At 32.9% G+C, this 25,301-nt stretch overlaps 1 protein-coding gene and 1 long non-coding RNA gene across 3 annotated transcripts in view; both read left to right on the forward strand.

The window, feature by feature from the left end:
* Pino (protein pinocchio) overlaps positions 1–23,895 on the forward strand; it is a 243,757-nt gene extending 219,862 nt beyond the window's left edge. The window contains exons 1-4 of one of the 2 annotated variants that reach the window (XM_074133049.1): positions 19,545–19,919; positions 20,020–20,182; positions 20,277–20,406; positions 22,535–23,895. In XM_074133049.1, the coding sequence (XP_073989150.1) occupies positions 19,895–19,919; positions 20,020–20,182; positions 20,277–20,406; positions 22,535–22,651 (435 nt within the window). In that variant the 5' untranslated portion in view covers positions 19,545–19,894 and the 3' untranslated portion in view covers positions 22,652–23,895. Of the gene's footprint in view, positions 1–19,544; positions 19,920–20,019; positions 20,183–20,276; positions 20,407–22,534 lie in introns of those variants that run through there. The other variant, XM_074133048.1, reaches the window with a different exon arrangement.
* On the forward strand, positions 16,943–18,242 carry LOC141456779 (uncharacterized). The gene is made up of 2 exons (XR_012459988.1): positions 16,943–17,097; positions 17,945–18,242. It is a non-coding gene; the product is annotated as an uncharacterized lncRNA (long non-coding RNA).
* Positions 23,896–25,301: the final 1,406 nt, after the last annotated feature.

The raw sequence follows: 25,301 nt of genomic DNA on the forward strand, positions 1-25,301 counted from the left end.
TTTGGCGCAGATTCCCCCTTGGTAACCCATTGTTTAGATTGTTCTTTGGTCTCAGAAGTGTAGTGATGTATCCATGTTTCATCCACAGTGACGAAACGACGCTTAAAGTCCAGCGGATTCTTCTGGATCAGCTGCAAACCGTCCTTGCAACACACGATTTGAAAATCACTCGACTTCCTCGATTCAAACGAATGCCAAACACAAAGAAATAGACCGATCTGGCTGAAACTTGATGTGTGTTCTTCCAAGAGATGCTACTAACTAAACATAACCTCGATACGCGCCAGTAGTGCTATCTCTCTGACTTTGCACGGACTTTTCAAACGACCCTCGTAGGTCGGATAATGATCACGTAAGGGCCGAATGAGTTTTCTTGAAAATTTCGATTACTTTTATTTTTCCATCATCTAACCGTGTAATCAGAATCGAGTTCGGACTAAAACTTTCTGAGTAATAACATTTTTACTGCGAAAAATTTAATGATTTTAGAAAAAAAAATTAAAGTGACGTCACTCAAGAATAGTGGAAAATATGAAGTTGGCCAATACGCCATTGAACTCCACTTTAGATGTACTACACACAGTAGGCCTATGGACAATACTTACTGGTTCACCCTGTATAGTTAAATCCGATTTCGAAGGTGTTCCTAGCAGTTTAACTGATTAAAAATTGAAGATTCTCTTGTTGCAACCTACCCTGGCAGAATAACCTTCGCTAAGTTACTACCACGTAAGAGAAACTACAAAAAAAAAATCTTTTTAAAGTGCTTATAATTTCGCCTTTTAGCATCACTCCTGAATTATTACTTATCTACGTAGTATATAGCGATACAAAGAAAACAAATGTATATATATATCGATCTATGCGCGTCCTAGATATTTATCCAGAAATAGTGCTCTCTGATTGGTTACTATTTTTAACTTAGCCACTAGAATAATAATAATAACAACACTCGTATAACATAGAACGTTTATGTTTGTTTTAGCAAATGACAATAGAAGCTGTTCTATTTATTGAAATACATTTCAGAAGTTGATATTGTTTTGACTATAATACTTTGCAGTAAACACTTATTTCGCAATAATATGTTACGTCTAAACTAGGTTACGTAATAACAACTTTACCTTTTATTGCAACTCTAAATGCAAAAGATATAAATTACATTTATAAATGTATTTAGCTTTTGTTTTTACCATATTGAAGTTAAATCGTTCATTTCCTTTGGGTCACGTGTTTTGGGGATTTACGTCAACAGTTTTATTTGTCTACCATTTTTTTAAATTTTTTTGTGGACAAATTTTGTGGTAAAACTGTCACTTCCGGAAATAGATTTTTCCATTGTTCAATGGGTTTCCTCGACCTCATTTTCATTGATTTAACTTTTCTCCAAACCTCTGTTTTCAAGGCTAGAATTCTCCTGAAGGTCATGGTCTCTCCTTTAGCCCATCATGCGACCTCTTCTGCAGCTCTATTTTCCAATTATAACTTCCTTTGGTGATCTTTCATTCTCTTTAGATGACCAGAAGGCTTTTCTTTTAGCCCTACTTCTTCCTATTTATAATTTTTTAACGTCCATCACTGTCCTAATCAGTACATTCTTTACTCTTTCCAGTCTGGAAGTCTGTCTCCAGAAATCCATTTCTGTGGCCAGTAGACATTGAGCAGGGAATATATTTAAAAATGTATATGTTTTTAGATGTTGACGCGCCTTAAATTTTAAAAAAAATGCAAAAAAGTATGCAGAAAATGCAAAATTTAATGTTTAATCTCATTGGAAACTCAATGTCATTCTGAAAAAAAACCATTTTAACCAAATTTTTATTTTATAAATTACTATTTAAAAAAAGGAAAACCATGTATATAATTTTATATTTTGATTCATTTTATCTGATATTGGAATGAAATTATTTTGGGTTGTACAGAAAATTTCAAACACTGCATGCCAAAATATTTCACTAAATTGACTGTTCTCCTAACTCGCGTTAATAAGACCATTTAGGCATTAATCTGTTGATAGCTCTCATAGTAAATTATTCCTAATTGAGTTTACATTAACAATAACCATTTCGTCATCAAGACAGTGCTGAAATGGCAAATTGTTTCCTTGTTGCAGCAACACTGGTTCATTTCCGTCTAATAAAAATTAACAATAACAATTGTTATAAATCACCATTTAATACGGTGGCACCAAATTTTGTTACTTTAATTCGCCATGATTTCCTGAAGCTGTGATTGATTGATTCGATATGGGCAAGGTTTTCTAGCTTTGTGTTGTCCATCCTGAGGGACATAGCTTTTACTTAGCAAACACAGATTTTACTGAATCTTACATGGGGATGTGCGATCTTGTAAATTTTCCACTGGAAATACAAATTTTTATGAACACGGAATTTGGAAATAGAATTTTGGAAAATGTAGGTTTATGCTATTTTAGCCTAAAAGCAAAACATTGCAAGCAGCTTAAACTTATTCAGTTCAGGTTGCTGTACAGGGATCTAACAGAAAGATAGCAATCAAAATAACCTATAATAATATCAATAATAATAAAATAAAATCAAGAAAACTCAACTACATCGATAGTGGTAAGAAAAAGTCATGTGAGTGTGCATATTGATATTAAATTTGAAATAAAATTAATAATCATGGTTAACTGAGCCGAAAATTGTCGACGAAAACCGATCGCATTCGACTTGATAGAGATAGAAGCGAAAAAAAAGTCGTGTGAGTGTGCATATTGATGTTAAATATTAAATTGGAAATAAAATTAATAATCATGGTTAACTGAGCCGAAAATTGTCGACGAAAACCGATCGCATTCGGCTTGATAGAGATAGAAGCGAAAAAAAGTCGTGTGAGTGTGCATATTGATGTTAAATATTAAATTGGAAATAAAATTAATAATCATGGTTAACTGAGCCGAAAATTGTCGACGAAAACCGATCGCATTCGGCTTTTTAGAGATAGAAGCGAAAAAAAAGTGGTGTGAGTGTGCGTATTAGATGTTAAATATTAAATTGGAAAAAAAAAGTTAAAATTCAACTGAGCCGAAAGTTGTCGACGAAAACCGATCGCATTCGGCTTGATAGAGATAGAAGCGAAAAAAAAATCGTGTGAGTGTGCATATTGATGTTTTTTTTTTTTTTTGGGCGCATCAACATCTGAGGTCATTAGCGCCCGGAGCTTTTTCCAGTGCACTGCCGGCCTCCGGACAGTGTTCTCTCGTTACAGACAACACTGTCCATCACCGGACAGTGAGCTGTAAGAAGCTCCTAGGAAGAGAAAATCTAAGGGTCAGCTGCTGGATTCGAACCCGGGACCTCCGCGTGGGAGTCCAGTATGCTAACCTCATAGCTAATCCCTTCCCTCATATTGATGTTAAACATTAAATTGGAAATAAAATTAATAATCATGGTTAACTGAGCCGGAAATTGTCGACGAAAACCGATCGCATTCGGCTTTTTAGAGATAGAAGCGAAAAAAGTCGTGTGAGTGTGCATATTAGATGTCAAATATTAAATTGGAAAAAAAAAAGAAGTTAAAATTCAACTGGGCCGAAAGTTGCCGACAATAACCGAACGCCTTCGGTTTGTTAGAGTTTAAAGAGAAAGAGAAGTGATGTTTAAAAGACGGCGCTAAGGCTAGTTGGGTTAGAGATCCAGTAATTCCTGGAATTTTGCCCTGTCTAACCCATCGGTCTTTGATGCCATAGGTTTGTGCTTAATTTACTGCTATTTAGTGAGTTTATCCTCTATATCTCAGGAACGGATAATCGCAGAAACTTCAAACTTGATATTTCATTCAAGTGCCACCAGTGGAAGCGACAATAAATTTTTGGTCAAAATAGGTGCACCGAAAGTACCACTTTACTGAATAGATTTTCCACTTTTTTAACTTTTTTGGAAAAACCGCTTATCCGATTTTCTTGAAACTTGGTATAATTATAGCTCACAAATAGTTCTATAACTTTTATAGGTAACATTTTTCTGTAATAATTCGATTAAGGGTACTTTTGGTGGAGGGAAGTCTATGACATCTAATAATTTCTAAAAAATATTAATGAAACTGTGTAATGCAGTAAAATTACTTAAATGATGATGTTTTAATGATGAAGTTTAAACTTCTCAAGCTTACTGATTTGTGCACCCTTTTCTCGTTTAATCAGCCCTTATACTTAAACCCTTTTTCGTGCAGTTTATGGGCGATCAACCCTTATACATCTCTCCTACCGGATAGTTTTAATTACTGCTAATTTATTTATAACTTTTTAATTGTTTGTAATTTTAAATTATCCAACTCAAGAATATTAGGTGTTGAATTTCTCATAATTGTTTTTATTGTATAATAAAAATTGGAATTCCCAAGCCATTATATCCTTCCTTTGTAAGTTTTCGTTGTCATTGTGCCTTAAGCAGTTTATACAAGACTACTGTAGACACATACCTTTTGACCATCGTTTTTAAATTATATGTATTTTGTGGAGAATTATTTTCTCTGGTAAATTAATATATTTTATTAGCGTGTAGGTAAATAGTTATTACAACGTTTTTTTTTAATTCAATTAAATTCAGTTCGATTAGAGCAAACCTTATTGCTTGTAAATCCAGTAGATTTCTTGTTCAAGTCGTTAAACATCTCTCACTAATATTCCTCAATACTAGAATTTGCACCAAAGTGAACTCTTTTATTGGAAGCCATATTATTGGTGGCAATCTTGTGCCAATTCAAATCTTGGGAAATCTTATTCTTTGTTAAAGAAAATTTTATTTTTTAGTTAAATTAATAGTTTCCATCCGAATCTTTTTTTCCAAATTTTGCTTTTAATAACAATCGTTGAGATTTTTCTTTTTTTGTAGTTTTCTTGAAATTTACAATTTGACAAAAGATTTTGGCCAATTTCAGAGATTTAGTAAGAGAACCCAGATTCCCGTCCAGCTGACGACTCTTGGAAGGAGCTTCTTACAGGACACTGTCCAGAGATGGACACTGTAAGATAGATCACTGTCCGATGGCTGTCAGTGTCGAGAAAATGACACCAAGCACCTTTAACCTTTGATTATTTCGATATCCATAAATTCATAAAAAAAATGTTTGCACATTCCATAACTTCTGATTCTAAGACTATTGATTCTAGACTATTGTCTAGTGGGTTACTAGATATAGGTGTACGTGTAGTGACGAGTATTTTTAAAGCCATTTTCTTTCGCAAAAAAAAGAGGGTTACTCGTAGGTATGCCAAGATCCCGGTAGAAGTAGCTAGCCTAGTGCCTCCTATGAGAATTATATAGCTTCCAGCTTAGGCATTGGTAATTGTCACAACTTTGACATCCATATCTAGGAGCAATGGGTTTTGAGTTAACAGCATTCTCTCTACAAATCTATCATATAATTTATCTTGAATAATAATAATTTCTTAGAATTATTTCCAAGCGAACGATTCCTTAAAACCCTCTTGTCTGAATCATATTCAAAAGCCTATCAGCTGAGAGAAATTCTGAGTAATTCAAATTAACTTTCTCTTTATAAATTAATTAAAATATATTAACAAATTCCTTCCGGAAAAGCGTAACCTTTTTCTTGAACTTTTAGATTTATATCGAATTTAAATATTTTATGAAAACTGTTATCTCAGTTTATTTAAATTTAGCTCCAACCTCTTTAAATGTACATCATCTACTAAAAGTAAGACGACTTAACCGTAAAATTAAAAAAATAATCAACAAAAACATTGTGAAGTACTTAATGAAATTTGTAGGCAGTGGCAATTGTAACCTTCTCGAATGGTTACCCTTCAAACAGTGCCTGACATTATTGCCTAGTCACTCATCTGATACATTTATTTACTAATTTTGGTATAAAAGAGATGTTTCTCCTTGGATAATTAATTGTTTCTTGCTGTCACATCTCTCGTATCATTAGATTTAAGAATCATGGACGAAATTACTTCCTTTAGAGAGGAGCCATTTTTTGATTTGTTTAGAAGATTGACAAGAAGCTGATATGCAAATCGCTTTTATTTAATCAATTCACTTTTTATTTCCTGTATGATTAGTAAAAAGTTTAATTGTTGAACTAGTTTATTGAAGTAAGGTATCTCTAATAACTTTGGGTTCATTAAGTTATTGCTTTTTGAAAGCTTACTTCTTTCAAATGGATCTAATTTTTATGGTTGGTTCTTACTTGATTCCGCGTGAATCGAGAGCTGTGCTTCGTCTAGGCTTTGTTTTCTTTTGCCTGCACTCATCTTATTTAGCCTTTAGCTTTTCTCGTGGGTAGAGCTCAATCTGTTCCCCTCGATGTTCAGGTTAAATTACAAGTTTTTAATAACTAGAAGAATGTAGTGCAAGTTGTAACATTGTGAACTGAATTCTGTGTCCTTGTACTGAATACATTATTAATTTTATTCAAAAATTAATTAAATACAAATACACTGTATAAATCACTCTGCTTATGCCTTGCATTCATGGAAACTTCTCGTGAGCCTTCCCTGACAAAACCTACATCATTCTGCCACCATTTGGTTACCCTGTTACTGGAAATGGGTAGATCCAGATAACTAGGCGCTCCTGGCAGCTACCAGACGTAGTTCCATTCACTCTTCCCACATTCAGTTAGTAACAGGTGTCAAGGAAAAAATGAGTGTTCGCGTTGTTAGGCGGGGTTGCTCTTAGGTATGCCAAGATCTCGGAAGAAGGAGCTAGTCCAATGCCTCCTATGAGAATTATGCAGTTTCCAACTCAGGCATTGGTAATTGTCATAACTTTGACATCCATATCTAGGAGAAATGAGTTTTGAGTTAACAGCATTCTCTCTACAAATCTATCTTATAATATATCTTAAATACTTCTGACATAATGTTTAAAAAACGAGGTGTGGCTATTAAATAAGGAGACTGATGCTACTACAGAAGAACTATGCATGCACCAAATCCTAACGATCGACAGCTGTGCAGCGTAAAGCCTTGTCTTTCGAGTGCAGCGTCTCACATGCGTTTGTAGAGAAATCTGTCTGATCGGAACCGTCGTTTGTGTAAGAGGTGTTAGTTTCGTTTTGCCGAAAACATGATACTACACATGTAGTAGAGCAACGAATTGTCGTGAAATTTCACATGAAACTTGGTAAAACCGCTACTGAAACTTATCTTTTATTAAAAGAAGTTTATGGCGATGAATGTTTATCACGTGCGCAAGTTTTTGAGTGGTTCAAGCGTTTACCATGATGGTCGTGAAGACGTCGGGGATGATGACCGCCCGGGGCTTCCTTCCACGTTCAAAACGGATGATAATACCGAAATATAATTAATCAACATTACTACCGTGAGGTGCTTGCTCAACTCGTAGTGGACATTTCAGTCTGCTTTTCACGATAGTTATCCTTTATAATTTCTTCTAGAATTATCCCCTTGAATTTTACTAACTTCTCCTTTAAAAAAACCTTCTAAAGAAGATAAAATTCGCTAGCTAGGGTTGTTCAGCTGGTTGAGTTTTCTGCCAGATAAATGCTATTTTAGAAGGACCGTAATATCAGGTTATGATGATGTTATGCTATTGTTTGTTTTAAAAGACATTTTTTTTTTTTTAAATTATTATTATGATTATAAGCTTAACCTTAATTACCATGTAATTATGTAAAACTAAACAATTAACATGAAAAAGTTAATCCAATTTAACACTGAATTTAATAAAAATATTTAGGCATTTGTCATATTTTATTGTGTAACCTGTAGAGAGGTTATATAAGAATCGATTGTCGATTGTTAATTACAGAGACTTTGATTGAAAGAAAAATTTTAATTTCTATTATATTTGAATTGGATATCTCGGTTTTTGTTTTTTTTTAATTTTGTGATTCAGCGATACTAAATTAACAATTGTTTGCACATCACTAGAGTGGCTCTGTTTTATTGATTAAATTAATTTTTTTTAAATTTACTTAAAATGAAATTATAGTTGGGATGTTTAATTTAAGAGACAAAAAACTTCTTTTACTGTGCATCTCAAGGTTCAAACTCTTTTACTTATCGCCTGTTGACTTCTTCAATGTGAAACCGTATTTTGAGAAAAGCTTCTAGTTTTAAGAGACCCTTCTTTAAATCGATTTTTGTGAAGAGTATGGCCACCAAAAAAAGCATGATAAAGATCCTTTCTCTGAATAAACTAAGCAAAAAAATTAATAAAGAGTTCAATTTTGTTTTATTTCTGACTTTTACTTATTTATTCCTGTTTAATGTTATACAGGGTGTTCATTTTAAGACGGCTCAAATGCATTTCATGCTTAAACGGTTGATCTGAGCTAAAAAATGGTAGAGGAAAAATTTGTTACCCGTCAACTCTAGTTTCAGAATATGTGACTTGATTTTAGATTCCTGCTCGCATACGCAGTTGACCCCCATTTTCATATACACAGTTTTAAAGAGTATAAAAAGTTATGAAAGAAACCGGAAACCGCTATTCGATATCTTTAAAAATTAAAGGTGCTAGGCCATTTCAAAATCTGGTATTTATTAATCATATTTCAATTTTTTAACTTGTCATCAAAGAGGAAGAAGAGCACGCGATAGGTCATTTTTATGTATTTTTTCATCCCCTTTCTACTAAAAATGTTTCCAAGGCAGTAAAGCTAGTATTTTTCTTAATATCGGGAAAAAAGTCGTTTTCCGAGTGATTTTTCTAAGTAAAATCAAATGTTCTCAAGCTTTAGATGTTCTCAAGCGTACACAAAATAGCTAAAATTTTGGGAGAGTTGCGTTTAATTACCAAAAAAATTGGAAACCACCTGCCACATATTTAAATGTTCAATATCTTTCATGTAAAGGATCAAACTTATTCCTTAATTTATCAAATAATGCACTTTACTCAACTTGTAAAGTGCCTTCAACTGTGCCTTCAAAGGTGCCTCCTCTGGCTCGCAAGCCAGATTAGCCAGGAGGTTATCAACTGCTCTCTGTATCTGAGGATATGGTGACGGATCATGGAATTGGTAAAAAAATAAAAATGAACATCCTGTATATACGAGAGTCGTTTGAAAAGTCCGTGCAAAGTCAGAGAGATAGCACCACTGGCGCGTATCGAGGTTATGTTTAGTTAGTAGCATCTCTTGGAAGAACACACACCAAGTTTTAGCCAGATCGGTCTATTTCTTTGTGTTTGGCATTCGTTTGAATCGAGGAAGTCGAGTGATTTTCAAAAAATGGACGAAAAAGAATTTCGTGTGTTGATTAAACACTACTTTATGAAAGGCAAAACGCCTGAGGAGACTAAAGAGAAGCTTGATAAACATTATGGTGACTCTGCACCTTCGATTAGAACAAGTTATAAGTGGTTTCAAAATTTTCGGAGTGGCCATATGGGCACAAGTGACGCTGAACGTTCTGGACGCCCTGTTGAGGTTACTACTCCAGTAATCATTGATAAAATCCATAATATGGTGATGGATGACAGAAGAGTGAAGGTGCGGAGATTGCTAGTGCTGTGGGCATCTCGAATGAACGGGTACATAATATTTTGCATCAACATTTGGACATGACAAAGCTATCCGCAAGATGGGTGCCGCGATTGCTCACGCTTGACCAAAAACGAAATCGTGTGAAGTGTTGCAAGGACGGTTTGCAGCTGTTCCAGAAGAATCCGCAGGACTTTAAGCGTCGTTTCGTCACTGTGGATGAAACATGGATACATCACTACACTTCTGAGACCAAAGAACAATCTAAACAATGGGTTACCAAGGGGGAATCTGCGCCAAAAAAGGCGAAGACCGTTCCTTCGGCCGGAAAGATTATGGCGACTGTCTTTTGGGATTCGCAAGGAATAATCCTCATAGACTATCTGGAAAAGGGTAAAACTATTACAGGTGCATATTATTCATCGTTATTGGACCGTTTGAAAACCGAGCTGCAAGAAAAACGCCCACGATTGGCCCACAAAAAAGTCCTTTTCCATCACGACAACGCACCAGCTCACACCTCAGCAGTTGTGGTCGCAAAAATAATGGAAATAGGGTTCCAACTCGTTTCACATCCCCCCTATTCTCCAGACTTGGCTCCCTCGGACTACTATTTTTTCCCCAATATGAAGAAATGGCTGGCGGGAAAAAGAATTTATTCAAACGAGGAGGTGATTGCTGAAACGAATGGCTATTTTTCAGACTTGGACAAATCCTATTATTCGGAAGGGATAGAGTAGCGTTGGACGAAGTGTATAAGCCTAAAAGGAGACTATGTTGAAAAATAAAAAAGGTTTACCCCAAAAAATTAAGTAGTTTTTATTTTTGCACGGACTTTTCAAACGACCCTCGTAAAAGATAGGGCACAATGTTCAGTTTAGATGCTGAGATCATTTAGGGTTTTGTTATTCAAAAAGAACTTTAATAATCTAAGTATTGTAATTATGTATAACAATTTCCGTTTCTGGTATAATGAATAGCAGGTAGAACTTTATAAGTTGAACATAATGTTAATACAAGAAGTCTTATTTCCTGTTCGTTGTAAATGTATGAACATTATGGTAAAGTAAATAAATTTAAGCTCCGAGATAAACCTAATATAATACAGGATTTTTATGTCGAGGTAACCAACACTAAACCTGGACGTACTTATCGCTTTGTTGTCTTGGATAATGTTTCTAGTCTGAAGGCTGCATACCGACACGCTAGTCTTTCCTCTTCTAATTAACATTCCTCAGACGTAATTAAGTGTCGTTACTATATTAATGGTAAACGTATTTCCTTTCAGATAAGCTACTGAAAGTTTGTCTTATCGCCTAATCATTGAAATGTGATAAGCAGCTCTTTCATTAGTTCTAGAGAAAAAAAGCTCAGAATTTTAATTAGATATTTTAAAAAAAAACACTTGTTACAATCATTAAATCACATTGAAATCTGATTATTGTTACAAGTGCATTCTAAGTGCAAACACTTTATCTTTGATAGTTTATAGGCTCTTTTTTGCCCTTAAAAAAAGGGAACTTTTGAGTTTGAAGGACAGCCCAACTTTTGGATAGGAAAATCGCTGTACTGGATATCAGAACTGGAATATTTGCGCTGGTCATCTGCACATAGGAACGCTCTCCAAGAAAGAGCCAAAACTCTTTTATTTAATAGATGACGCTGGGGGGGCTCGATTTGTTAATGTTAACGGGGAGGTCTACAGGCAGTAGAGGAGAAAACCCAAGGATAGAAACGTTCAAAGTATCAGCTAAAAGAAACCTGAGTATCTTGCAAAAGAATATAAGAGATTGAAGTGTAAGAAATCTGACGGCAAACAGGACTCAAACCTAGAATCAAACCGCGTAAGGCTCAGCTAAAGCCTAGGGAAAGGAATTAGCTGTGGCATTGATTTACCTCACGGAATTCCCTGATTCCAGTCCTGTAGGAACATCTTACTTAAAGAACTGTATTTCCTGTACCAAAAAATACTGTCAGGAAAAGCTACAATCTTTAAGAGATCTCATAAATGTATTTTTTTTTAAATTCCAATAATTGGTAGAAGTTTAAGAGACTGTAAAGAAGAATTAGATGTATATTTTTGTGGTACAATTTTATAAGATTTTTTTGCAGTTAGGCCAAAAGATTTGACGAGTAATTCAATAAAGATAAGATAAAATTTTATGTAAAGCAACTTATCACTTATTTCATATTCACTAGTTCATTTTTATTTTGCAAAAAAATCTGTAAAATTAAGCAATTTTATCAGTCCAAATTTGTTATAAGGAAGACTTTTATAAGGAAATAAATGATCAAATTTTTCTCTACAAACGGAAAAATCAAGTATACTAATTGATTCGGCGAAATAAAGGTTTATATCTATTATTTGTTGAGGAAAAGAATTCTTACATTTCGCGTTACAAGGACGATTTAGAATGATGATGAAACAAAGACAAAACCACGTCTTTCTAGAGGCGTACACATGGTTTACTTGATCGACTAAGTTTGTGTCATTCCTTGTTGAACATCCGGGGAAATAAAGTAAGAACAGTTGGTAGTAGTGAGTGCCCAAAAATAGAAACTTCTCATTGTCTGAGTAGCTTACTATTGGATGAAAGCTTATTTATTTGAACGTTAGTGAATATGTTGTTAGTTAATATTCTAATAGAAATACTGGGATCCTTCAAAGAATATGGCTGGTTTGCTTACATAATCTTACTTGGTAAACTTATATACCCTGTGAGATTAATTATATGGCTAGATCATTCTCATTTTCCCAAAGATCATTTCAGTATCGTAAGGTTTTACCGCTTGTACAAGTAGATTCTTTTTATTTAGCTGAGGAATCGCTTTCAGAAAATCAAAAGTGTCATTTTATTGTCTTTCTTTGAGAGTTTACTCGAAAACAACTCCTTCGATTCTTTGTTCTTAGTGTACTAATAATGAGATTGTAGATTTACACCTTTTTTTTATTTCCAAAGTGTTCCTTAGAAATTAAATTAAGAATACTTTTTGGAATGGGTAAGGCACTACGATAGCCGAGCGGTTAAAGGCGAGACCTGCAAAGCTAATATGTATTGTTAGTTAGTGGTTTCGATTCCCGGCGTAGACCTTGGATTTTATTTAATGTTTAATTTGAGTACTTTGTAGTGGAGTATGTTTGTTAGTCGCCTCTGTCCAAGACACCTGATTTGGTAGTTGGAAGTTAAAGGCCGCCTTAAAAAATAGGCAATACTTTACGATACGTACTACTTTACTTTTGTGAATTGGGTAGATTTCCTTAAAAGTACCATTTTTTTCTGAATTGTTCTCATTTTTCTTTTGTTAGTTTTTCCTGTAAACCTCTTATACGAGTACTATACATTACAAAATCCATGTGGATTTATATAACTTTACATTAGCGAAACTTTTCTTTACTGGATCATTCTCTGGGAGAGGTTAATCAGGCGTCCTTGTAAAGGTTACATTTCAGTTTAATTAACGCTAACAAAATTAAAATGTATTATTTTGGTAAAAATTGAATTAATATACTTAAATTTTCGTAATTTTTGAGATAGAACCTTTTAAAATAGTTATAAGTGTAAATCATCTGTGTTCATGACAGTTTTCTCCATTTTTGCCTTTACAATAAGGAAACTCCTGATAGACTTCCTTTAATGTCAGAATTTTCCTTAAAGATTTCTCAATAAAAGAATCCTGATTCTAGGACATAATTTTCTTGCAATTTAAGTTAGTTAATCGAATCTTTATCCAAAAAAATAAAAATATTATATATTATTGAAAGACAGAAACTGAAAATTTATTACGTCTTATTCCCGTCGGGTTTATTTGGGAATAATTATAAATATAGAAATATGGAATATCCTGTTACAATAATAGTGGGCAAAAAATTATTATATAATAGTTAATAATTATCATACTCTCTGGTTTTTATTTTGTTATGTACTTTATCCTTGAAATGACGTTGCTGCCCACAATTAAGATTGGCATTGGGGGAATATATACTGAGATCCCTACAGGTGTGCCACATTTTAATTCTGGATATCCCGTTGTCGCTATTTTAAGTTTGTTTAAACCTTCCTTATGTGCTACAAATTTTTTTTCGGACTTTCATTATTTGCTTATAAAGAGTATTTAGTATATTTTAGTGAGAGTTTTGTTTAAAATAAATTATCTTAATTTCTGTTATATATTGAAATGTAATATTTAAGAGGTTATAGTTCTTTACAGTATTAAAATAATTAATTGTTAAGTCATTAATTATTCTCATTAAACATATCTTTCTCCAAAAGAGAATTGTTGAGGTCTGTGTTACATCATTGGATAGGGATGAAATAATTAAAAGAACATATTTCAAAATAAATAACTGTAATTTTATTATTATTATTATAATACTATAATATTTATGTACAATAAAATCATTTTTGCTAGCGAATAAATTGTTGATTATTATATAAGGCTTTATTTACATACAAAACTTACATTAATTTGTTGCTGAAGGTCGGTCTTGATCTGTATAAGAAGAGTAAAACATAGACTGCAATTAATTCGGTTAGAAGCATTGCAGTACTAAAGTATAGTATGGTAGCTAACTTAGATTATTATTGGGCATCGTAATAATCTACCATCTTTAAATCTTCTGATCCCTTAATTAGAAAAAAATTCTTGTCCTTAATTATTCTCCAGAACAATGGACTACCTAAGGAGGATCAAGGAATTTGCTCACCATTACTGAGAACTGTTTCACTACCTTTTAATTTTTTTTAAAAAATTATTTAAGGCGCGTCAACATTTGAGGTTATTGGTGCCTGGAGTTTTTTTTCTGGTGTACTGATGGTCCTTTGATCAGTGTTCCCTCGTTACAGACAACACTGTCCATCACCGGACAGTGAGCTGTAAGAAGCGTCCTAGGTAGAGAAAATTTAAAAGTCACAGCAGCTGGATTCGAACCCGGGGATCACCGCGTGAAAATCCGTGTACGCTAACCTCATAGCTAATCACTTCTCTATTAAGAACCGTTCCATTATTCTGCCCAATCTTTGAAAGTGCATAAATTTTCTTACATTTTAATTCAGAAAATGAAATAATTTCTTGAAAATAAATTTCTAACTTTGAGCACACGTGTTCACATTACAATATTAAGATAAGACTTTTAATTAATTTACTGTCATTTATAAATTTAATTGATCGATCAGACTTTCTTATAATCTAGAAAGTGATTTAAGTGGAAAATTTGGGATTAATTCTTTCTCTCCTTCATTAGGAGCTTCAAAATTAGGAGGAACGTTAGTTAAAGATTTTCCCTGACTCACTACCTCTGGACGGAGAGCAATGAAACTTGGCCACTTATTAGACCTTCTGTAGGTGCCCTCGAAGGACACACACTCTTCAAGCAACTCTAACATCTCGCTTCTAGAAGTCGAAAGGTTGCTCCAAAAGTGGCAGATAAATAAGATATTACAGTCGATAACTGAACACTTAATATAATGATTATTGGAGTTTGTAACGATTACTAAAATCTATCTAATTTTTGTAATTCGCTATTTAACATTTATTGAATAGTTTTATTGCAATATTATTAGAAATAAGCAATGTGTATCTGCTTAAAGAGGATCTACTCTTAATGCTGACTGAATGCAAGGATGTTCTCAAATTTATAATAATTAAAAAACTAAGAATTCTTATCTTAAGGCTGTATTTCGCAAAATTTGGTGTATGTTCTTTAGTGGCCTCAAGAGTCGATATTTCCCACAGCTAATTAAACGATTTTATTAAATTATTTACCCTCTCTCACAAAAAAGAATAAAAAATAGATTGAGAACATGTACACTCGTACAAAATCCAACAAAACGGACTCAACTTATCACCTTATCAAACAAAGTCACCCAACAGATGATAAAAACAATTCAATTGCACTGTGACCCTCTAAGAAGGAAAGGAAGACATATGAACATTTCGGAAAGAATAGAAATTTAGATGCACCATTTCGCTACGAAGACATAATATTCTCCACCAACATATATGTGCTTAAGTCTATAGCAGAGCTAGCAATGAAATATGAATGTATTTAAAAGTTATAGAATGAATGGAAGAAAATGATTAGAGAAGGATTACGTGATTTTAATTTCGGTTAAGCTATAAGGATGGCAGGAATATAGAGTACTGATCCATCCATTAGTTGTATGTAAATAGTTGTATATAGTAGAGGGATGAATGTGCGAAGCGAATGTATTTATAAGTACGAGTAAGAATGGAGAGTGAGTGATATTCTAGTGATAAGCACCTAGACGATGCTGGCTGTATGGCGACAGCCAATGCCAAAAAAAAAATATTTACAATAAAGAAAGCCTATCACCAGAAGGTTATGAACGACAAAATTAACTATAATTCGGATACAATCTTTAAAAGTCATTCCTTACCAAATATACATGCACAGGAGAGCCAACCTCACAAAAAAAAAAACAAGAATATACAGGTAGCATGTTTTTTACTGTTTTAAAGTTTCCTTTTTAAGATTTTACTTATTTACTCATTTGTTAAATTACAATATAAGAATCACATATCAATATCTTATTTAACTAAGGATTCAAGATTGGCGAGGAATCGGTCAAATAAAAAACAACTCGTCTTTTGGCCAACGTTTCGACAAATATATTGTCTTCTTCAGGGCCTGGATATGCGGGTTGGTTGAGTTACAGTTTCTGTACCTATTTATAGTTACTACATTATATTTGTCGAAACGTTGGCAAAAAGACGAGTTGTTTTTTATTTGACCGATTCCTCGCCAATCTTGAATCCTTAGCTTAATAATTTACGGTCACAAAGCCTAATATATTCATCTTATTTAACAATAATTATTTCCCAAAACAAATGGGATAAGTATAATTCTAGGTTTTCTTCTTAAATTCGGGCTCCTCTTTTATAAAAATGCGTAAAACAACACGAACTTTACAATTCTTAAACACTTCAATTTCTTTTAATATCTCATCACATACTATACGAAATTTTTCTCCGTTCGATGTACCATAATTACGTTTTTTACTCCCTTTATCTTTCGTATGATGCGGACAGAAAATCATGTGGAAGGAAAAAAACATTTTGACTTAGATTACTTTGGCACTGATATACAAAAATTTGTAAATAAAGCCAGATGTCAACAATTTCTTTAAACTATTTTGTATGATTAATATTATTATTAATTGTTGTTTTTGTAAATTGTAAAATTGGATTATTGATCCGTTTGTTTTTTTTACTTAAAATAAAATAAAAATAGTACTAGGTTTCATTAATTTTATTTCATTATTTTTCAAAAAGTTTTGCGATTCATTAACATTTTTAATAACACACATGCATGTAACCTCCCTCACTCAGTTATCACGTGTAGAGCTAGTGGTGAACTTCGTTGATGTCGAAATCTTTCACCAATCTGATAATTTTACTTCTAAATTAAAGATAAAAGTGTGAATACGATTAGGAATACAATAAATATGCGTGCTGTAATGGATAAATACAAAAGGCAGTAAGTTTAACTGTTGTAATTGCGTTGAGAGAATTTAGGTTAGAGAAGGGTTCAAAACAATTACCCAACGCTTTTCTTTAAAATTCTTTTCAAGAAAATTGGATTTATGAAGAGTTTCTAGAAATTTCAAAGATAACAATGGGAGTTTAAAATAAAGTTGGGTGAGTGATTCACATCAGATTTGTTTTTATCAGTTAGTATTCTTTAATTATTTTGCTATAATTGGAATAGATTCATTAACAATTAAAATAAATTAATAAAGGCTCTGCGACTTTTAATTATAACTGTTATTGTTTAAGAGATACGGTTGTGATGGTGCCCAAAACGATATGTAATGCAATTCGCTTTTAACGATGTTTGTTTTGGAATTTAGAAACTCACAGACTCAAACCCCATTTAAAATACTTCTTCAGAAGCTAAAACATGTTTCTCCAAAAATTTAATTTGATAGTATATCATTAGAACATTTAATAAGACTAGATTTCTTTAAATAGTGCAATTAGAGTGTTAATTCGCAGTAATAGTTTATCTCATGTCTTTTAATAATGAAATAGAAGCTAATTTTAGCAGCAATTAGATGTTTATTAAAGAGGATGTTTTAAAAATAGATGCAGTATAGTTGAACTAATTCCTTTATTAAGCTGAGTAATCACTAAGTCAACTTCTTGCTTCTCTGTTGGGTGAATTAATAGCTTTTGATTCTTTAATTACCATTCTTTAAAACTAGTGCAGTTTAATGTGGTTTTATGCTTTTGAGGAAAAGGTGAATTCAGCTTAGATTTTTACGGTTTATTTAAAATTGTTTACTTGAATACCAATAAAAAATAAATATAACGAGGCACCCTCGGTGACTTCTAAAATAATACTGAAAGATAAGTATAACTGACATTTTACATTTTGTTTGGTAATCCCCAGTTACGCGTCTCTTTTTACCCCCACTACTAAATTCTGTACCCCCACTTTTCTCAAACCTATATATACTATGTCCCTCTCTTGTTATGGCTTTAGTATGTTTTAGTTGTCACAAGTGTTATCTTGAAGAGGGTCGAAGATTGGTGAATAGCAGTTTTACAACATAGTTGTTCCCTTTGTCGGCCAAATTTTCTTTGGAGATACTTTTTTTTTTAAATTAGTGCAACTTTATTTACTGAAGAGAAAAAAAGTCCCTTGCAGTTTTTATGCTAACAAGTACTGGCTTAAGTCTTTAAAAAAAAAAGTTCTCTTGAGGTTAAGCAGACCCCCGCTTAAAGTGCAAGTGTTGTGATAAGTTTTAGTACCTTATTTTTGGAATTTTATTATTTTTACATCATTTTTGAAAAATCAGGTTTGTATTTTACATTTTTATTAATTCTTTTCTGTAATTATTAAAGTTTAAACAATTATGATATACAAAGAATAAAATAATTAGTATTAAACAAAGAAAATAATAATAAAATGAGGTCGGTCCAACTTGCGACATCTGTTTAGAAGGCAAACAACCTGGCGTTGCCCTAAATACCTGACATTTTTCCACAAATATTTCTTGTTTTTAAAAAAAAGTTATCTTTTGATATTCTTTTATCTTAATGTACTCTGTGAGAAGAGATAATCCTAAAACATTGTTTTAAACCAAAATTAAAGAGAAATTCCAGATAAGATTTAAAGCATGAAAATCAAGAAACCATTTTTGTCTTGTTCAATATGTTGCGGTTTTCTATTTATTAAAGTTAAGCAAAATTGTTTTAAATATTTTCTGATACGAGATTTTTAATCTTGAAACTTAAAAAAAAATTGAAATAGGGTAGGGATAAAAGTGAAATTTTTAGAAAAATAAGTTAACTTTCACTTCTGAAAGTAGGGCAATGCTTGTTTGTAAACATGCAACAAATACATTTAACAATTTAAAAATTATTCTTCTTTAAAAATACTGTCCATGAATGTATTGTGACATTTCCTGTATTTGGCAATTTGAATTTCTTATGTTTTATTAATTTATTTAATAGATTTTAAATAAAAGGAGTCTAGTTTTCCTGATTAATAATAAAGATTCTACAAATAATTTTGTTCATTTCAATAAAACGAACATTACCTGCAATAACTTTTTAAATAACAACTGTATTTGATGTGACCTTTTTTCTATGAACGTTAAATTTGCAATCATTTCTAGTAAACCCTAAATTCAGTTATATACTGTTATAATTCTCTAAATTTATTTCAACTAATTTCGAAATTTTTGACTGTTTACAAATTTTGAGAATTTTAAAGTTAGAAACAAGTTTAAAAATTTGTATACAGGTGTTGAGAAGTAACCGAAACCATTGATCGCCCCACCCTGTAGAAATTAAAACGGCGCCGGCGTTTTGGGCGCCAGCCAGCCAAGGGTGGGGTTCACTGACACCAATAATATTTATATTTTCAAATTGTGTTTGTCTATCAATTTAATTTAAGACTTTTGTTTTTTTCTTAAGGACAAAAATTAAAATTAATAAAATCTTTACTAATAATGCAATACGATAATAAATAGAAAAAAAATGTCAGTGGTAAAGAACTGCCTGAAGCCGGTTTTTGGTGAGCAGTTAGAAGACTAAGAGTGGGGTTCTGGGTATTTTCCATTGGCTTGTCTGGAGCAAACTCGGATCAATAGCCCTAGCTGCTTGCAAGCAACTGTCCCCTTTTTCGCTTGTGTCTTTCTTGCTTGCAACTTAGCTCATCTCTACACATCCCGTCTGTACCAGTGAATTATATTATAGTCATTTTTAACCAGATTGAGAGAAGTATTATAGTGTCTGATTGAATTATAAAGTAGTATTTCGACGTCTAAATTTTTGTATTTATTCGTTTGTTAACTTGATTTAAAAGAGTGGATTGGTTTTTTTTATAAAGTTCTGATTAAATTAGTTAAATAAGACTATAAATAGACCAGCCGAAACTTATCAAAACAAAATTTCTTCCAAACAAAGTCAATCTAAATCAACAAAAATGATTAAAACATTTACTGCACCTGGTATCTTTTTTTTAAAAATATTCTATAATACAAACAAAAAATAGTGCTATAATTTTAAAGCATTTTAACTGAACCAAGTTTTCTGTTCTGTTCTTTGCAGGAAGAATGTCCGTGGCTAGTGTACATCCAGCTAGTGGAGGTTTGACCAACAGGAGTCAAAGTTTTTCATCTGTTAGTTCCTTGGACGATGTACCCGGTTATTTTACGTCAGAACCGGTACTGTCTATAGAAGAGCTGAGGTTGCAATTAAATTCTTGTTTTACGTAAGTATTCTTTTGTTTTATCTTAAAAGAAATTCTTCGCCTGCTGCACCTTTAATTAATTCGTGTATATTAATGTATAATTTTTATCACGTAGGTGTGGAGTATCCTGGCACGATGAACATGTATCGTTAGATTGTTCCGAATGTGGTGGTTACTCCCTGGAAAGACCATGCCCACTTTGTGAGGGTCATTGTTCCGCCGTATGGAAACGAGACCTAACCATGGTGAGCTTTAAATTGTAATATTTAAGCTGCATTTATTGTTATTGTTTCTATTACTTGTAAGTAGAATCGTAGGAGCTGGTAAGCAAGCAGAGTATACCTTATTACGATTAGTAAATGTTCTCTTCTCTAATGTTTTATAGAGTAGGACCAAGTCCTAGGCTATCCCAAGACCTTCCTTTTGATGCTAGTCAATCTGAAGGTCTATAAGAGTGTGTTAGTGTGACTAGGAAAGGGATTAGTAGCTTAGTGGTTTCAGTACAGGATTCCTACGCAGAAATTCCCGGGTTGTATCCTGCTGTCTGCACACAGTTTCTATTTTCATGGAAGCTTCTTACAATTCACTGTCCTGTGGGGGCAGCCAGTGCATTGAATAAGGCTACAGGCGTCAGTTGACCGCAGATGTTCTCAGAAGTTGATGCGCCTTAAAATAAAATTAAAAAAAAAAAAACAGGTCTGCTTGGAGTTAAGCAACTGTTTGCCTGTGATGTTCCCAGGTCACCATTGTCTGAAGATTATTTTTTCTGGTGGGCTTTACCCAAATAGTTGTCGAGGACGGAGGCGACTAGCAAACATGCTTTACTGTAAATTTCTCTTTATTAACCATTAAATAAAATCCAAGGCCTAAGACCGGGGAATCGAACCCAGTACCACAATACATATTAGCTTCGTAGGTCTCGCCTCTAACCGCTCGGCTACCGTGGCGCCTCATTGTCTGAAGATTAGGGCCTAGCATATCGCTAGCACCAAGTCCTCTACAAAAAAAATAAATAAATATTTTCTTCATTAAATATTCAATTTAGGGATTTACACACTTTCTAATATCTTCCCCACATATCTGATTTTATGTGTGCTGAATCTGTTGGTTCTTCGGTTTCTTTCATTCAAGCCAAAAGATGAAAGAAATTCCTGGCCACATTGTAGAGTTAACTCTACTTTTAATAGGTAGAAGGGTAAATTTAGTCTGATGCCACCGTTTTTTCTGTATGCCTAAAATGAGTTTTCAAAACAATTTTGAATGATGTATTTGAAGCAAAGTACTGCTGGTGTTTCCTGGTGTAGGAATGTTCAGTTAGTTTTCTTTTAAATATTTTTAAAAAAATTAGGTAAATGTTTACACTTTTTTATTATTTACTGATCACGGTTGGTAAGCATTACTGTTCTGGGAAAAAGTTCTTAAAATACTTGAAAGAAATAGTTTCCTGTAGTTCGCATACACTATTTTAGTAAAACTTTAGGATTCTTTGTTTCAAATACTAGGTAATGTTTCTCTTATATTTACAAATTTATACCATTAGCTGTACATATTAAATTTCAACTGTAAACATTCCTTTGAATGATTTTTGGTGAATATCGAGGTGCGGTCATCAATAAATACAACTTTTTTGCTTTATACCAACTTTTCGGTAATTTTTACTACCTTCTTCAGGGTCTGTACAAAAGGAATATTACACTAATATAGATAAAATTGAAAAAATAAAAATAAATAATTAAAAATTATTTCTAAAACATGAAATTAAAAAGATAGATAAATATAATTTGTAAAGACTTACATTATAAAAAAAAGTTTGTTAAGTTCAATGTAGAGCTACGAGTATATCATCACAGTTATGATGATATACCTTAACAGTTATGATGATATACTCGTAGCTCTACATTGAACTTCACAAACTTTTTTTTATAATGTAAGTCTTTACAAATTATATTTATCTATCTTTTTAATTTCTTGTTTTAGAAATAATTTTTAATTATTTATTTTTATTTTTTCAATTTTATCTATATTAGTGTAATATTCCATTTGTACAGACCCTGAAGAAGGTAGTAAAAATTACCGAAACGTTGGTATAAAGCAAAAAAGTTGTATTTATTGATGACCGCACCTCGATATTCACCAAAAATCATCCATCAACAACGGTCGAAATAAACCAAAACCATCATTCCTTTGAATAATGGTCAACTTCTTAAGGTTAACTTAAGGCAAAGTAACTTAGAAAATTGTAAGGCTATTCAAAGTAAAAATTTAACAAAAATACACAAATGAACCCCCGCACAAATTTAACAAAAAAAAAAAAAGGATATAAAATTGAATTTTTGAAAGTATAATTTTGTATTTCTTCTTTTTTGATTACAGTCTCACGCGTGTGGCAAAGCACGATGGGAAGGAAGTTGTGCTCTTTTAAAGCCCCTGAAACAGGAAGAAGAGACTAGATTGTGCAGTCGACTAGAAAAGCTTACTGCTTCGTCTTGATCTCGTTCGCTTCCTTAAAATAAATTTAATAATTTATAACGAAAAAAATTGTATATCTCTCATCAGAAGAAAACGTCAGCGCTTTCGCCTTCCCCTTCTACTTTCCTATCCAAAATTATGAATTAAATACCAAAATATATAGAATTTGTCTTTCAAAATAAAGTTATAAATAGTTTTTTTTTCAATTTAGTAAAATTATATTATTATGTTCATAGTATTGCTAAAATTAGCAAAGTTTAAATCTTTTAATAAATAAACAATTATTATAAACAAAGCGCCATTAATAATAGCCAAAATAATGATTTATGCAATTTAAATAAAATAAATAAATTTAATAAACAGTCTTGCAAGAATGGATAGATAGCAAGTAGATTGTGCACCAAATTTTTTGTAAAAAATTTGTTCATATTTATTTTGGAAACAACCACTGGATGGTTTCTGTATATTTTGCTGTGCTTTCTTTCTTGTAAAGTGGGCATTTTATAAATTTGGTTAGGCGAGCGCGCAGAGAACATACGTTTTACTTTTCTAGTTATAATATTTTCTTTTTTTTAAGCTGTAAATTATTGAAAGACCAAAATTCCTTTAGCTCTGTATCTCGCCTGCAAAACTGCTCCTGATTTGTATTTATTTTCTTTAAAAAAAAACTTTTAAAGTATTAAAATTGCAGGCTGATTATTCACTTTGTTAACAAACTTATTTATTAAAGCCCCTTTTTTCGTAAATATTTAAGTTGATAAAATGTGTAATTAAAATTACTACTGGTATATTAATTACACATTTTTTAATCAATTTTTTATTTATTGGAATTAAAGGGAGGCCAAGTTTTGTCACTGGACTCAGTGCTAGTCCCTTTATAATAAGACTTGAAACTTAATTTTGTTTGCTTAGATTTTTTTTTTCGTTACCAACGTCGTTATTGGCCGTACATTTTTCTTTTTATACTACAACTAGGATTATAGATAAATTAGATAGTGGAAATTGTAAATTATTAAACGAAATTTTTTTTATTTGGTTCTGCAAGAAAGAATTTAAAAAAAAACTACAAAATGAATAAAATTCCAAATCAACAGCTGGTCTGATATTTAAGAGAAATAAATTATTCTAATATTTGTAAATATTATTCCATAAATTCTTCCTCGATTTTTGTTTCGTTTTTTTTTTTGTACAACTGGAACTCTTTTTTTTTATGGTGTAATTTCATTTTATTTTTTTAAAAATATAAAAATTGGTTCTACAAATTATGATTTGTTTTTAATTACCTACTCTATTTCGAAGCACTAACCTGGAGAGGTGATGATACAGAAAAAGGAGAATAATCTAAAGCACATGGAGAAGCTCACGTTAAAATGGAGTGTTGTAAGTTGAAGCAAGAGGTGAACCAAATTTTTTTCCCCCAAAATACCACGAGCAAGAAATGCAAGAAGGGGAGTAATGGAGCTTTATGCTGCAGCTATTTCAAATAGAATCAAATGTGGCCAATGAGAAGCTGGGGTTTGGTTGCAGGATTTGAACTACTGGAGTTCTGTAGCTCATATGAGTGTGGCCGCCTCTGGCTGACAACCACCAATGATTTGCAAGAATTCTAATAAAGTAGTTGATCAAACAGTGCACCTTTATTATGGGTACTATATGATTGTTGCGTAAATACTAAGTACGAGGTGCATTCAAGTTATAACGCCTCCGAATTTTTTTTCTCACTAACCAATCACACCAAAAATTTGAAACTTTTGTCACTTTTCGACTTAATCTCCATGTAGCCTCACACATTTTTCAAAAGGTCGCCGCCATGTTTCCATGGCCGCTGCGAACGCTTCTTTAGGAGTCTGTTTTGACCACTGGAAAATCGCTGATGTAATAGGGGCCTGGCTAGTGAATGTGCGGCCACGGAGTGTCTTTCATTGTTGGAAAGAGCCAAAAGTCGCTAGGAGCAAGATCAGGCGAGTAGGGAGCAATGTGCAATCACTTCAAAAGTCTTCATTCGTGGCACCCACCTGGAGGACACTTTTCGCATTTTCAGGTCATCATGAAGGATTGTGTGCGCAGATCCCACGGAAATGCCAACTTCGGAAGCGATCTGTTGCACACCCTTTCGGCGATCCTCCACAACAACTTTTTCCAGTCGGTAGATCGTGTCAACAGACCGACTGGTGCGAGGCCGAGATTGTCTTGGTTTGTTTTCACACGACGTTCTTCTTTCTTTAAACTGTCGCACCCAGGAACGGCACATTTGACACATCCATGGCACCATCACCACATGTCTCACTCAACAGGCGATAAATTTCAATTGGAGTCACACCACGCAAATGGAGAAATCGAATGATTACACGCTGATCGTGTAATGAAAACGTTGCCATTTTTAGTATAAAAAACAGTCCTTACTCTCGACGCTGCCGCTAGGGTTCTGTGTGCCGTACAATGCTGCGATCTCTGTCACGCATTAACAAAGAGTGCCCGCTTATTTTAAAACAAACCGCATGTTTTTATCTGGAAAAAGTTCTGAGAAAAAAATTCGGAGGTGTTATAACTTGAATGCACCTCGTATTTACACTTCAAGAGAAAAAGAGAGAATACTTTGGAGATTTGGATGTCAAGGGTATTATTACAGGGAGGCTAGGATGTCCTGGGAGCGCCGATGAAGGAGAGGTAT

Source organism: Rhodnius prolixus, unplaced genomic scaffold, assembly GCF_049639745.1.
Source record: "Rhodnius prolixus isolate KJV_2025 unplaced genomic scaffold, Rpr scaffold_10, whole genome shotgun sequence".
In the NCBI taxonomy this organism is placed as follows: domain Eukaryota; kingdom Metazoa; phylum Arthropoda; class Insecta; order Hemiptera; family Reduviidae; genus Rhodnius; species Rhodnius prolixus.